This window comes from Cydia fagiglandana, chromosome 11, assembly GCF_963556715.1.
Source record: "Cydia fagiglandana chromosome 11, ilCydFagi1.1, whole genome shotgun sequence".
NCBI classification, from domain to species: domain Eukaryota; kingdom Metazoa; phylum Arthropoda; class Insecta; order Lepidoptera; family Tortricidae; genus Cydia; species Cydia fagiglandana.
The window spans coordinates 10,070,367-10,085,665 of NC_085942.1; the positions used below are offsets into that span (position 1 = coordinate 10,070,367).

Here is a 15,299-nt window from a genome sequence, read left to right on the forward strand (position 1 = left end):
CACTGACGAGCCTTCCAAATGGATGCCGTTACAATGGATTCATCCAAATGGACGGCATCCTAATATTAAACATTGTACGTTTTTGACATTCACGGACCGATTTTGGATTGCAGCCACGCTATTTGGACTGTTGGAAGGCTCGTCAGTGGCCACCTAGACGTTAGGGTGAAGGTGTTTCTACATGCACAATACTCTTCGGTAAGGCTGTATTTTTAATAAAAAGAAATATTTAACATTTTACCCAAATTACTACAACCAACAGTCAGCTCATTAAGGCTTTAGCTATAAATATTTAGACAACTAATTATATGATGTAATGATATAAATATGTACCTACCTACTTTAAATACATAGAAAACATCCATGACTCAGGGACAAATATTTGTGCTTATCTCATCACACGAATAAATTTAAAGTCCTTATCAGGATTTGAATCCAATTGGCCGGTTGTATTTAGTAAACATTTGCCGGATAATTTATTGGTGTGTTTATGTGGAATATTTGTTCCTGAGTTATGGATATTTCTATGGATATCGATGTATCCAAGTGTTTATCTATTTAATAGTCGCCTAATATAGATATCAGGCGACTAGTACTTTGCTTAGTTTAGGGCTAGGTCCATCTGATCTGTGTATGATTGTAAATAATTATTTATTTTCATCAACATGCTATTTTATAAATCTTTAAGACAACCAATTCTCGTACTAAAATCAGTGTATAATGTGCACCGCATATATTCAAAACGGAACATGAAATATATAGCTGTATTATTAAATTTTATTACGCGATCACGTTCCATATTTCTCAGAAAGTAACCAATTCAAATCGCAGCTATTGAATGAGCTCACACCCCCACCTCTATAAAACCAAATAGCCGTTAGAGATAAAGTGCAAGCGATCAAATGAAACGGCAGTCAGAATAAATAGTGAATAGAGGGTGAATAGACGCAGAGGTATGAAAGAAGGTAAAGGTGTCAATTTTTGACGAGAGGCACGTGTCGACAGCAGGATATCGGATCGCGTGCGGGCCGGGCGCAACGGAAGTATCGCGAGAAAAATAAGAAAGGTGCTCGATACAATCTCGACGTTGGAAATGCGCTTTCAATGCTCAGCCAGTTCTGACACATGAATCGCGTGATATTTATTTTCAATTTATATAGTTGATGGGTTTTCGTAGCGTTCGTAACAGTGTCATTGTTTATGTAGTAGATATATAAGAATAAAATGCGTGGAAAAATACCTAACTTTACTCTAGCAAGCCAGTTTTATCAGTAGACAACAGTGGTAAATTTCAAAAAAATTACTTGCCCTCATATAAATTTGACTTGCCAGCTACCTATAAATAAATATTTTTTTAATTCGGGTCACTACACTAATTTAGGTCAAATAACGCTCAACATGTTCATTCGGCGACGGGGCAAGGAAGCGTTGTCATTTTTAACTATACCTACATACACCGTGTTTTTTTTGTTTTCCGTTAATTTCAAGGGTGCATTCCTGAGCTTAAATCAAGTAACTTTCTCAAAGACACCAATATTCTAATTAACTCAATTTCGGAGATAATCAATATTTTATTTTATTCCTATAAGGCCTCTACAAGCGTGTACACTTGCCTTAGGGACGGTTTACATATTGATTAGTGTTTAGAATGAGTTCATACATTTGCTACTAAATTTAGTACAATCTCGGTCGATCGATGTTCGAAATGACATTGATATGTCACAGATTTCAATTGTTTGGTTGAGTTAAATGTAATGCCCGTCTTACAACAACGCTACATGCTACATTTAATTACTTTTTAAACTTAATTCTTTTTTTTAAAGAAGCAAAGAAAATATTTTTTTTTGAAAATTAACTATGCCATTTAGTTCTCTTAAACGTACTTAACCATACCCCGAAGTTAACGGAATTCAATAAAAACACGGTGTATAAACCTAAATATTATGTCACTTCCAAATCTACCTTATTATCACGTATCATATCATAATGCATATTGAAAAATGTCTAATGATTATTCGCCATTAAAAACACCGTTCGTAATGCTTGTGCATGGTGTGACTATAAAATAAATCTAATATTAATATTACATTACTAGCTTGCTAAGCTTACATAGTGCTGGGGGCATAATGCATCTACATTACAACGATCACTCTCGCTCTGTAATATTACCTGAGCACAGTAAATTGTCACACAAAGCCCGAAGTGTATCGCGCACTTTCACGCCACTGCAACCGTTTATGCACGTCTTATCACCTTGTCACATTAGTTTCGCAGCTCGCATTAAATATATCACCCGGGAATTTCCTACACATCCCGAAAATGTGTTGAAAATGCTTTTAGTGCTATAAAATTGAGTGCCGGCTGAATTGAGATGTAAAGAGGAGCGTGTCCTGGAATGAGCTCTCATGTGAGAAATTTTATTGCTCCGCCTAACAGTCCCGAATAAAATGCTGGCTAGAGGGTGACTCATGTTACTACAACATGCACTACAGTGAGTATTGCAACCAACGCTGTCCATTTCAGTCTTTATACTGTCAGTGTCGAAGCCTATAGTCTCTAACTTTATGTATTTAAATAAAAGTAAAAAAAATCTACCCTCAAATGGCTCCTTAAGCTAGGTGAGGGTAGATGAAAACATGATCAAATAATGTAGGTTAAGTCGTTCAGTGACAAATCCAGGTGGTTTGTATTTGTTAACCAATAAATTTTATTACTACCCGAAAATGTACAAATTATTTGTTTACTTTTATTTAAATACCTAAAGGTACAGAGTATAGAGTTGGACTGGACAGAGAGTTGTCTTTCAAGTCTGTCACTTAAATTTTTATTTATGTCGACTATTAGGTACATAAGTCATGCTTGAAATGGTAGCTAAGAGGACTTCGGACGCCCGACTCACAACGCCGTTCAAGCCAGTTATTAAAATCTCGGACGTGATTACTTTTATCGTCAAAGAAATATTTCTTTTACCCTCTGGCGAATTTAGGTCAAATCAACGATTTCTATTTGTGCATTTAGCGAGTCAGTCATGGGGGAAACGTGACACAGAGGTTGATTGATTTATGTTCGTACAGCTATATTGCCTAACTGACTAGGGATACGGGTTGAGTCGTGCGGATCTGATTTTTCTAGTGTGCCTATAAGCTATAAGTAACTCAAAGATTATAGAGATTTTCTTATTTCACTTTACAGTTATCGCGAGAAAAAACTATTGGAATACCAAATAAATATATTGCCGTGTTCACGTGTTAGGTACAATTCAAAATTTAAACTGGTTGTTATGAAATGTCCGTTATATTTTCCCTATGCATAAAGCCATGCAGTAAAATTCATTCAGCATTCTTTTTCATAATAACAAAGATACGTGCATTTATTACCTACTAAACTTATCAAATTTACATATTTTTGTATATTTACGTTACACACACACACCTTACCCTTCGCCGACCCATGTCAGTTTAGTCACAGGTACTATAATATTAAAACACATTCCTTATTTAAAACTCGTTGTAAATAATGGTAGTTCAAGGAAAATAAAACAGTGAATCCGAAAAAGAGCACATTTGTCGTAGCTGTTCTACGACGTAGCAGTGGCGTAGCACTTCCGCGACAACGCATGGAAGTTCGTAGCACTCCCGCCGAGGGCTAAAAATGGACTCTATTCGAGATTAGATTGGATTTCGAGGAATCCAATTGGATTGAATTTGTTTTACACTGTTCGTATTCGTTAATCTTTATTTGCAAATAGATTAGGTCTACCAATTAAAGTGTACCTACCTATAGTGATAAAGTTTATACCACTTTAAAGTTGTTCTATAACTATGAATAATGGTTGGTGCTATAAGGAGTCACGCGTGACAACGCAAGTCATGCCAAGGCACTACCCTTAGCGTGACTTGCGTTGTCGCAATCGTGAATCAATTCAATTTCAAATGCAATATAGCAATACGAGAATGAAGCCCCTGAACTCGGAATGTGGTTTACACGCTTTTAGCACTTGCGAAACTGAGATGTAGGGCGTTAGCCAATGATCTATCTAAATGGCCGACCTACATTTTACGACATACGGAATGCAAGAAGTATTAGTAAACAATTTACTATTTTAAGCTAATATGGTCATAATTATCGAATTACCACAAAAACAAAAGTACCCCTGTCGTCATTTTACAAACGTGAAGCCGTTTGTAAATTGACGACGACGAGAATTGTAAACGGCGGATTCTTACAAAATGCCTGCGACATATGCCTAGAGTCTGACCGTAAAACGTCTGCAGCGATTTTGGGTATCGTCTTGGGTCGTCCCATTCGTTTTTCGTCAAGTTCTTAAATTAGTCCTATTCTGCTTTCGTCACCCATTCTACATTCGTCACAATCGTCAGTGGCTTTCAATGTAGAATGAGTGACGAAAGCAGAATAGGACTAATTTAAGAACTTGACGAAAAACGAATGGGACGACCCAAGACGATACCCGATTTTGATAGCCCACGTAATGCATGATCATTTTAAACGTCAAACTTCTATGAAATTATGACGTATAAATAACACTTACGCTGCGTGGGCTATCAAATCCGCTGCAGACTTTTATTGGTGCGACTATAGGTACTTACTCGTATTCGGCTCTTAAGCAAGCTCGCTGCTAATTTTAAGTAAGTATCCTTGTTTATTTAATTACACACAAGACGGACAAGTTGTAATGAGTAACTGCCTAAAGGAAAAACGTTTTCGGCTCATTTATTATGTGGTGTCATTAACTCGGAGCCGAGTCGGACAGGGAAAAAGCCGACACACTAATCGGAAAATTATTATAAGTAGCTACGTAGGTAGTGTAAGTAAAAATGTCGGGAAATAAATAATACCATGTAATCAGCATCTGTTTACGCTAAATATTAAAAGTGATACAGCGATATGAATAAATTTGAGTTAAGGATGACTCACGTTAGACTAAAGGCGTTAAATTAATCTAAACACGGGAGCTATATTATTAACGGCTTCACGCCGCTCTGTGATGAGCTTTTAACGTACTCACTGACGACATTTGTAACGGAATGATGAACCTTCTTTGTAAAAATAAATGTATATGTTATTATTATCCGGTTTTTCATTGTGGCGCAAAAAAGGTAACGTCAGGCGTGGCTTACTCCGCGATTTAGTGGCTTTGCTACTAAATTTAGCTAATTGCTTGGTAGCTAAAAGTACATCCGTTCGACCACAATTTTGGGGAAAGCCATAAGTCGCCACCTAGCGGTCATACCTGTGCTGATCGTAACAGACGCGTTTTATTGTAAGAGAGTGTGTCTTCTGTACCTAGTACTATTATTTATTCTGTGGTAACGTTCTTAAATATCCCAAATGTATATAGCTAGTCAAGTAGTTAATCACTAAATGAATGGTCCGATTCAACTTAAACATTACTATTTTTTTTGTGGTTTTTAAATAAAACCAAGCAAATTGAAAACTTTAAACATTAAGTTCTTTCAATGTCCTTATTAGATACTACTATGACGCTTGTGTTAAAGATAATTTAAAAAATATACAAAACGAAAGCCTTCATGTATCCGACCGGTCTCGCCTAGTGGTTAGTGACCCTACCTGCGAAGCCGATGGTCCTGGGTTCGAATCCCGGTAAGGGCATTTATTTGTGTATATTTGGAGTAATATGTATTCAAAACGTGCATTTTATTTGTTTTAGGGATTGTACACTTTTGCTTTTGTTTGTCATTCATCGTTACTTCTGTCCTACTCATTTCCTCAAAGGTTAACTGGAAGAGATCCCATTCAGGGATAAGTTCGCCTTTGTTGTATTTAATTGACTCTGTAACTGTGTTTCTCGTGTTTATATTTCTATGTACAATAAAGTAAATACATACATACATATTTGTGTGATGAACACAGATGTTTTTGTTCCTGAGTCATGGTGGTTTTTTATGTCTTTAAGTATGTATTTTATCTATATAAGTACAAGCTAGCTTAGTTTGGAGCTAGGTCGATCTGTGTAAGATGTCCCCAAATGTCCCTATTTATTCTTGATGTCAATTTAATATTGCTTTAACATTAGGTACTCGAAGTGTATCTTGCTCGTACTTGTAAATTGTACTAATACTGGTACTTTATATGTATACAGGGTGGAAGGACGCGAAGGTCCTTCCCGGAAGTATTAGGTCGTTTAAGTGATACAGAGCAGAGCAGCGTTTATAATGAATGGACTGCACTGAGCAGTTACAGGTAGCCGGCGCGGTACGCTGCTTTTGATATCTTAAAGGGGCCCACTGATAAACAGTCCGCCGGACGGTTGTTCGGAACTGACAAAATTTTGTTCTAACTGACAGGTCGATACCGTCCGGCGGACTGTAAGCATTATCATGTCTTTATGAAACTACTTGCATATGCCTCTACTTAAGTGATCTAAACAAAAAAATAAATTAAATAAATAAGCAAAGAAATAGATGCAAAAAGTGCGAGGTTCCGTACTATTATCCAAAAAACGACAAAAAATCACGTTTGTTGTATATGAGCCCCACTTAAATATTTATTTTTAGTATTTGTTGTTATAGCGGCAACAGAAATACATCATCTGTGAAAATGTCAACTGTCTATCTATCACGATTCACGAGTTACAGCCTGGTGACAGACGGACGGACAGCGGAGTCTTACTAAGTAATAGGATCCCGTTTTAACCCTTTGGGTACGAAACCCTAAAAATACTAACGTATACCTACATGCTAAAGCCGTTTACGAGTGTTTTTAACAGTGAAGTGAAAACCATACCATTTCACTAAAACCCCTCAATACAAGTTGGCCTTAAAGCGACACGAGCTCCAGTTACACTGGCCCATTAAGGGCAGGTGCGAACGTCGTAAGTGTCCTACCTACCTAACGCATAACGTGAACCCCATTTTTTCAAAAAGCTGATGACATTATTCTTCACACCTTTGCCGTACGTTACGAGTATAAGACATAGAGATGATCGCCTTCAGAGAGCGAGCCCTGAGCTGATTTACTGGGACAAAGCAGTGACCCCTAATGTTTTTTTAAAGGTGCTGTTTCGATTTTGGTGTTAATGGTTGCCAATACGATGATTTGATGAATATTAATTAATACTAATTTTTCAAAGGCCTCCTAAAATAAATGTCAACAATAACATGATGCATATAAGTAGGTAATTATACGAGTTGCCTTAATTGAACTTTACTTAATCAAACTTAATTACTTGTAAACTTGTTAATAATTATGTAGTTATGTACGTGTATTTCATTAATGGTGTCAAGAGATCATAATTACCGACTTTTTACTAATTTTCATGTTTTATTTACTAGTATTTTAGAAATATGTTAGACCGAGAAAAATCTGCAGCGATTTTGATAGCCCACGCAGTGCGTGTGTCATTTCAAACGTCAAATATTTATGAAATTATAACGTGTAAATAACACTGGCACTGCGTAGGATATCAAAATCGCTGCAGAATTTTCTTGGTCTAGCTCTAGTAAACTTTGTAGAGTATGTTAATTTTGTCTTTGTCTTTAATATTGGTTGTCTATGATTGAACAGATTAATAAATCATTCTACTAAGTTAAGGTTTATTTTAAATTGTAATATTACATGGCGCAGTCAGTAGGATACGAACCTATGCTCCTAAGGGCAATCTGATATCGAAAGAGTATGTTTTTTATTGAAAAAAAAATGTATTCTGCTTAGGAGTACCTAGAAGATCCCATTTGGCAAGGTATAATGAAGAATCAGAAATATTTTAAAGTATAAGGTACTTGACGATATAAACTTGACGCTATAAATGTCTGTTAAGAGATTTCACTGAAATATTGCCTTTTTTTCCAATTGATATTGCAATTAATCATCCCATATACTAAAATGACCGTGAGATAACCAATTTACTACAAACTCATCCTCTTTTGAACCAATTTTGAACTAAATTGACTGATCGGTAGGAGAAAGTAGAACAAACGAACTGCCAGTTAGTCTGGGATAATGGAAACAAAGCTTAGGATTTAGTGTCACCGTTTTATACCTAGATCTAGTAGCTAGCCCTGTTAATGACCTAATACCTACCTACTATACTCGTATGCAGTAAAGCAATAAGCATAACATGGCAGTCGGTACAGTACCTATGCACCCGAGTTCATTGTCATGTAGTTATTTAGTATTCAGCTGCTCTGTTTGCATGTTTATTAAATACATAAATTATGTTTTATTGAGAAGTTAAATGTTAGAGACTAAATTTAATGTAAAAAAACAATAACGGATCAAGTAACTACCTACATACGCACTTAAATAAATAGGTAATATTTACGTTACCTACTCCAAAAGAAGTTTCTATTTACATATGGATGAAAGTCTTAGAATTACGAGCAGGCGAAGAATGGATGAAGAGGATTATTATAAGTCGTATAATACATAAATCTACTTTAAACTACTTTTAAGATTTTTGATAGGACATATAAATCATGCCAAATAACAAAGAAACATCTCATTATTAGTGAGGGAGATGGATGCGTACACTAAAACATGACAGCGTGGAGACGGCCCCTATCGGACCGCTGCAGGTGGTGGCATGCGGATGGGGTGAGGACATCGAGCACACGTACGTGGGCGTGTGGCGAGGTGATCGCGCGGCATAGGCAAGCGTGAGCCGCCGGCGCCACCTGGTAGTCCATATAGTTTCCGTAGCCCATGTGGTCGCAGGTGCACGAACAGTTCTCGATGTGGTGCCGCAGCTCCAGCTCCACCTCCCAGGGAGGCTCCATGAGGCCTCCGCGCGCCGCGAATGCGGACCCGGGCCGGGCGCGGGCCGCACCTGCGCGCCGGCACCTGCCCTCCCGCCCGCCGCCCGGCGCCACACACCATACAACCCGACCACTAGCGGAGGCTCACGCGGGTCGAGGGCGAGCGCCGGGCCCGGTTCGCTGCGGCCGATGAGCGCAAAGGCGCGGCGCGCGCGGCGCGTCGGGGGGCGGCGCGCATAGCGGAGCGGCCGGCTGCCGGCAGGGGAATGCCGCGAGCCCGGCCGAGCGCCGAGTCCGCGCGCCCGGGCGGCCCGGCCGCGCCGGCGCCCCGAGCTCCACGTGACAGCCCCGCTCGCCTCCGCCGGCCCCGGGCCCTCCGCAATGCCTCGCGGCCTACGACCTGCGGCCCGCGACACCGCCACCGCCACCGCCGTCGCAGTCGTTGTCGCCTACACAAACACCGCATCTTCTATTTGCCACACATCGAATGAGCATCATACAAAACATAAATACGTGTATTATATAAGATATAGAGCAACTTTGCATTAAAATAACGTTTAATGATGATCTGGAATCAAATCATCATCATGTAGGTACGTTACATACTTGTTTGTAACACACGTGACACAAATACATTATAAAAGATGTAACAAACAAATTACAAACTTTTTCTTATAAAAGCTCGTAAATTTTCATTTTGTTATGAAAATACACCGATTGATATCTCTAGAGTATTAAACTTCCGGGTTGGGAAGATATCATTCATTTATCCTTCAAAGATTTATGCGAATATTTTGTAATATTGTAACGACATTATTTTCCAGTTTATGTTAGGGGATGCGAGAATCCGGATTGGGAGCTTTCCCCAGTTGGCTCAAAAAACTTTATAGGTATACACGGTTTTTTTATTAAACTCCGTTAATTTCGAAGACATAGTTTTTGATTGTTTTTTTCTTAGTAAAAAGTAATTCGTAGCGGTTTTACATGTGTCAATGACATTTCGAATATCGATCCTCTGAGACAGGTAGTACTTGCGTTAGTACCAAATGCATAACTCACACCTCAACTCATAATAAATACATACCAACTCATAATAAATACATAGAAAACACCCATGACTCAGGAACAAATATTTGTGTTCATCACACAAATAAATACCCTTACCGGGATTCGAACCCAGGACCATCGGCTTCACAGGCAGGGTCACTACCCACTAGGCCAGACCAGTCGTAATGACATAAACACTAATGAATACGTAAACAGGCCCTAAGTGTGCACGCTCGTAGGGGCCTTATTAGAAAAAAATATGTCATTAATTATCTCCTAAATTAGAATACCGGTTTCTATAAAACAGTTACCTAATTTATTTACTTTAATTTACACCCTTGAAATTGAAAGACTAAAAAAAACACCCTGCATGATGGTAAGGTAGAAGTACTAGTGCTCGACGCTGCACTAGTATTCGACATGGGAACTTTATGTCAATGTAATATAGGTTAATTTGAACGGCGAAGATTTTTCTGTATTCAAATTTAATCCTTGTCACTTTGACATAAATTTCCCATGTCGAATACTAGTGCAGCGTCGAGCACTAGTACTTCTACCTTACTAGAGTTAGACCAAGACAAATCTGCTTCTGCATCACACGCAGTGCCAACGCAAGATAACACTTGCACTGTGTGCTATCAAAATCGTTGCAGACTTGTCTTGGTCTAACTCTAACATTAACACACCTTATCGCCCAATACCTAGCCAGGTAGATCTTCTGTCGCGACAATAAAGTTTAAGAATGGTCTAAGCTACTTGTTTCGGCGATGGTACAATATAAAAAATCGGCCAAGTGCGAGTCGGACTCGCCAGAGGCGTAACTAGGGGGGGGTTGGAGGGGGCACGTGCCCCGGGCGCCGTCCAAGGGGGGGCGCCAAAATGAGCAAAAGACCTGTACCTCTCCGCCTTGCTAAAAGGCAGCAGGGAAACTTTTGTCAGTCATATTTACCACCACTGTGAAGTGTGAAATGCGGATGGTATTCTGGCCCACAGCGCAAAAGAGAAAGCCGATCGTTTAGGTACTCTTTTTGCCTCGAACTCGACCTTGACAGACGACGGTAGCGCCCTACCGCCCACCATCCCGCAGTGCGAATACTCTAAGCAAGAAACTTCCATCAAGTCTTTTCCGTTAGGGGTCTCCTGTCGAAGTTACCATCTTATGGACTCTCCAAGAGACTACCTATGCAAATGGATCGCTAGCCCTTTGTCCGGCAGGCGCATATGAGCCGTAGTAGACGGATGCCAATCGCTTACGCTCTGTAGCGATCGAAACGCAACTGTCACTGTCACACTAATAAGGAAGAGTGATAGAGAGACATAATGCTTTTCGTTGTCGAAGCGATAGCGATTGTAACCTTGGCTAGGCCGGCTGCTTCAATAGCTGCTGCATATCTGTGACATGTTGTCTATCGACGACATTCATCGATATGCGGACGACAGTAACTATACAAGGATGGCTAAAAAATAACTAAATTCCCGTTGCCAGGGAGGTTTTGGATTTTGGGACTGAGCAACTTTTACTACGGGACTAACCCCGAAATCGCGAAATAAAGTTTACCCTCCCATAGAAAATGGACCAGCCAAAATGTAGGAAACAGCCAAATTTTTTTTCGCGACTTAGGGGTTGGACTAATAGTAAAAGTTGCTCAGTATAATCCAAAAACCTGCCTGGCAACGGAAATGCAGTTATTTTTTAGCCACCCTGTATACCTACAGGCTGGTCCAAACCTTGACGCCCATAATTGTTTTTTAGAATCCTCGTCGTGGGTTATCAGAATATACCCCATGTACCAGATGTTAGCCGATTTTTCGTAGTTTTCGAGACTTATAACTTTTGTTAAGAAATTCTGGGGTGAAGCTTTGCTTTGCTTTTCTGCCTTCTAATAATTGTTCGTGGTATTTGCACTGATAACTGAACTGGACTGAACTAAAATAGCGATGGGGAAGTGACCCTATAAAATAATAGTAGAAATAACTATGTCAGGTATCGAGGCATTCTATCCAGAGTTTCGGTGTGGGATCAGGACAATTTAATCCGATTCAATCCCACCAAGACTCAAATTTGCGCGTTTACCGCTATGAAAACCTTATTTTTCAAGGCACAACCCTTCCCATGTCAGGGAGTATTGGGAGTAAGGTTTGCAATCCGGATCCGAAATGTATGAAATTATCTGGATCTGGATCAGGATCCACGGATCTTCTCATACATTTCAGATCCGTCGTGCAAACCCTGATTGGGAGCCTCGATCGGTGTTGACATCTCCATCAGTGACGTCCAATAATTTCGTAGCCACCTTGCTGGGTAGGCTGCGCTCGTATCAAAAAAAACTCGGTGTGCTCAATAAAGGGAGGCCACCGCCATACTTTACTCTGGGGTAGACTGATCCCATATATTGAGTACTGCTGTCACCTTTGGACAGGAGCACCTGGATGCCACCTTGGGTCCTTCAAATCAGTCCAAAGCCGCGCTGTACCTATGAATAGAGATCTCCAAAAAAGAAGTTTATAAGTTTTAAAACGGTCGGCAACGCGCATGTAACACCCCTGGAGTGTAGACGTCCATAGGATGCGGTGACCGCTTACCATCAGGTGGGTAGTAAGCTTGTTGGCCACCGATGTACTAAAAAAACATAGGTAGAGTCTGGCTAGCCAAATTTTGTTGACAAATATTTTCTTGTTGTATTACCAATTGTCTATGCTTTTAGAAAAAGTTAAAAGTCTGTTGTCAATTTATGTCATTCATTCAAATTGTTCACGGTTTATAAGGCGTTTATTTTAAATAATCCTTAAATATTATTAATAATGACAATACCGAGCGTGGTCCGCAAACTATTATTTAAGGTCGTAAATAATTACGACAATGTTCGAAGTCGACGTGAAGCGTTTCATAACGTAAAACTGCAATGTTTACAAGTCGTAAACAATTTAGTAGGTTGGTGCTCTATTAATATTTTGATACTTTAAGTACTAGTTCCAACATTTCCCTATAACTTTGATTAAGTACGTGAATTTATTAATACTTTTCACCTCATAAACAGGACAAGTGTGTAAAAAAACGCATAAACTAGAAGTTCTGGAAAATATCAATAATATCAAAATATTGGAACGTAAACTTATGTGTTTGTCGTTGACTGTACTTTAAATAGTGGTAGAAATTATGTGAGCTAACTTTGAGTGCACGTCAACGTATATTTAACTTATTTCCTTAGGTACCTTACGTATGCACAGAAAATCAATAATATTTTCTTGTATCAAAACTAGAATTCCTACTACACACAGTGTGACCAGCCCAAGATTTTTTGAATTTCCCGCCATAACTTTGGGTAATATTTCAGTAGCCAGACTCTACCTACACTGTATTTGTCTACATTAAAAGTAAACTTATTAAAGCAAAAAATAACCCTTTCGTTTCGTTAAGCCTGACGAGCCTTCCAAATGGATGCCGTTACAATGGATTCATCCAAATGGACGGCATCCTAAGAATAAACATTGTACGTTTTTGACATTCACGGTCCGATTTTGGATTGCAGCCACGCTATTTGGACTGTTGGAAGGCTTGTCAGTGGCCACCTTACGTTCATTTCGTGTGGGGGGGGGGGGGCGCAAATTTGGTGTCTGCCCCGGGCGCCATATCCTCTAGCTACGCCACTGGGACTCGCCCAAGGGTTCCGTAGCAGCAAGTAACATAATAAAATTGCGGTATATGAGTTATGACGTATTAAAAAATATTTTTAAATAGTTTTATCATACTCTTATTTTAGAAGTTACAGGGGGGACACACACATATTACCACTTTGGAAGTGTCTCTCGCGCAAACTACGAGTATTTAGTTTAGAAGAAAATGATATTAGAAACCTCAATATCATTTTTAAAAGACCTATCCAATCCATAGATACCCCACACGTATGGGTTTGATGAAAAAAAAATTGAGTTTCAGTTCCAAGCTTCGAGCAACACCGGCTTTCGACACATGTATGGGGAACCCTAAAAATTTATTGTTTTTTTTTTCTATTTTAGTGTAAAAATCTTAATGCGGTTCACAGAATACATCTACTTACCAAGTTTCAACAGTATAGTGCTTATAGTTTCGGAAAAAGGTGGCTGTGACATACGGACGGACAGACAGACAGACAGACAGACAGACATGACGAATCTATAAGGGTTCCGTTTTTTGCCATTTGGCTACGAAACCCTAAAAACACATTCGGAAGTAGACTTATTACCTGTTTATGGGACCTGCACGCCGATAGTGTAATTTTTGACATACACTAAATGTATCGTGCTACCGTGCACCTGCTACAATACTTAATGTATAGAAATGAACATAATTTATTAATAATTAATTGATTAGTAATCAGTGTTTTCTTATCGAATTTTATTGTCGAACCAGCTTATGGATTTTTTCAAAATAGCAGAGCCATGGTGGATCCCGTAGTACAGTTGCCATCAGATATATCGGAGCGGCCAAGGTGTTCACAATATCTGAACACGCACTCTAACGCCCTGACAATAGAGGCGTGTTCAGATATTTGTGAGCACCTTGGCCGCCCCGATATATCTGATGGCGACTGTAGGTACGCTTACATGACCTACTGTCCTTACACTACACGCCTACAGCTCAGAAAGCCAATGTAGCTGTTTATCCTACAAACAAAAACTATTCTGTCTTCTTATCAAAAATCAATGTAACCACATTTATGCCACAATCCAAAGTTAAATGTAAATGCCGTGCTGCGGTTTAGTTGCCAAGCCGAGGCGATTTACGACGACTTAACTAGTCCAGAGACCTGACACAAGTTTCGGATACCTAGCAACTTGGATCGGGATCCCGGTATTACGTAGAAGGGGCGGGTACGTTCCAAAACTAACGCACAGGTTGAGGCAATATTGGGCAATGTGTAGGTAGTTGTGTACAGCGACAACTAAAGTAATCAAACATATTGCAATACATCTTTGTTACCATAGGGATAGGGACTGTTTTGCGATAATTTGGCCACTGTGGAGGTCACAATCTCTCTGATGCTAACTGTATATAGATGGCGAATTAATTTAATGCTTTTCTTAGTTGCAAAACCGGCGTAGAACATGTTGGGCTATGCTCAATATTCAGAGTACGGTAGTTCGTCACAACTTTCTTTGTTGGATACTATGTACAAAACAAGCAAAAGGGTTTTGCGGCACTTACTATTTTTACAAAATGATTTTTTACATACGTAATGTAAAAACGCTACGGGTCGTGTAATATTTTCATTGGAAATTCTTATTAAACCTTAGAAACTTATGTTATTAATTCAGTATTTGGACCCACGATTTATTTTCACTTTTTTATTTGTTTAATGGATACATGCAAATAGTAAAATGTGCAGGTCGCGAAGTGTGCATATCGTAAAAAGTGCAGGTCGCAAAATGTGCAAATCGTAAAAAGTGCATGTCGTGAAATGTGCAAATCGTAAAAAGTACATGTCGCGAAATGTGCAAATGTGCAGGTCGCGAAATGTGCAAATCGTAAAAAGTACA

At 39.2% G+C, this 15,299-nt stretch overlaps 2 protein-coding genes across 2 annotated transcripts in view; both read right to left on the bottom strand.

Annotated features, from left to right (window-relative positions):
• The window catches only part of LOC134668972 (dipeptidase 1-like), a 61,578-nt gene extending 52,435 nt beyond the window's left edge, over positions 1-9,143 (bottom strand). Inside the window, exon 1 of the mRNA XM_063526486.1 lies at positions 8,598-9,143. Coding sequence (XP_063382556.1) covers positions 8,598-8,756 — 159 coding nt within the window. The 5' untranslated portion in view covers positions 8,757-9,143. The remainder of the gene's footprint in view (positions 1-8,597) is intronic.
• Positions 1-15,299, bottom strand: part of LOC134668980 (dehydrogenase/reductase SDR family member 4) — a 206,094-nt gene that overhangs the window by 31,201 nt on the left and 159,594 nt on the right. The window lies entirely within an intron of this gene.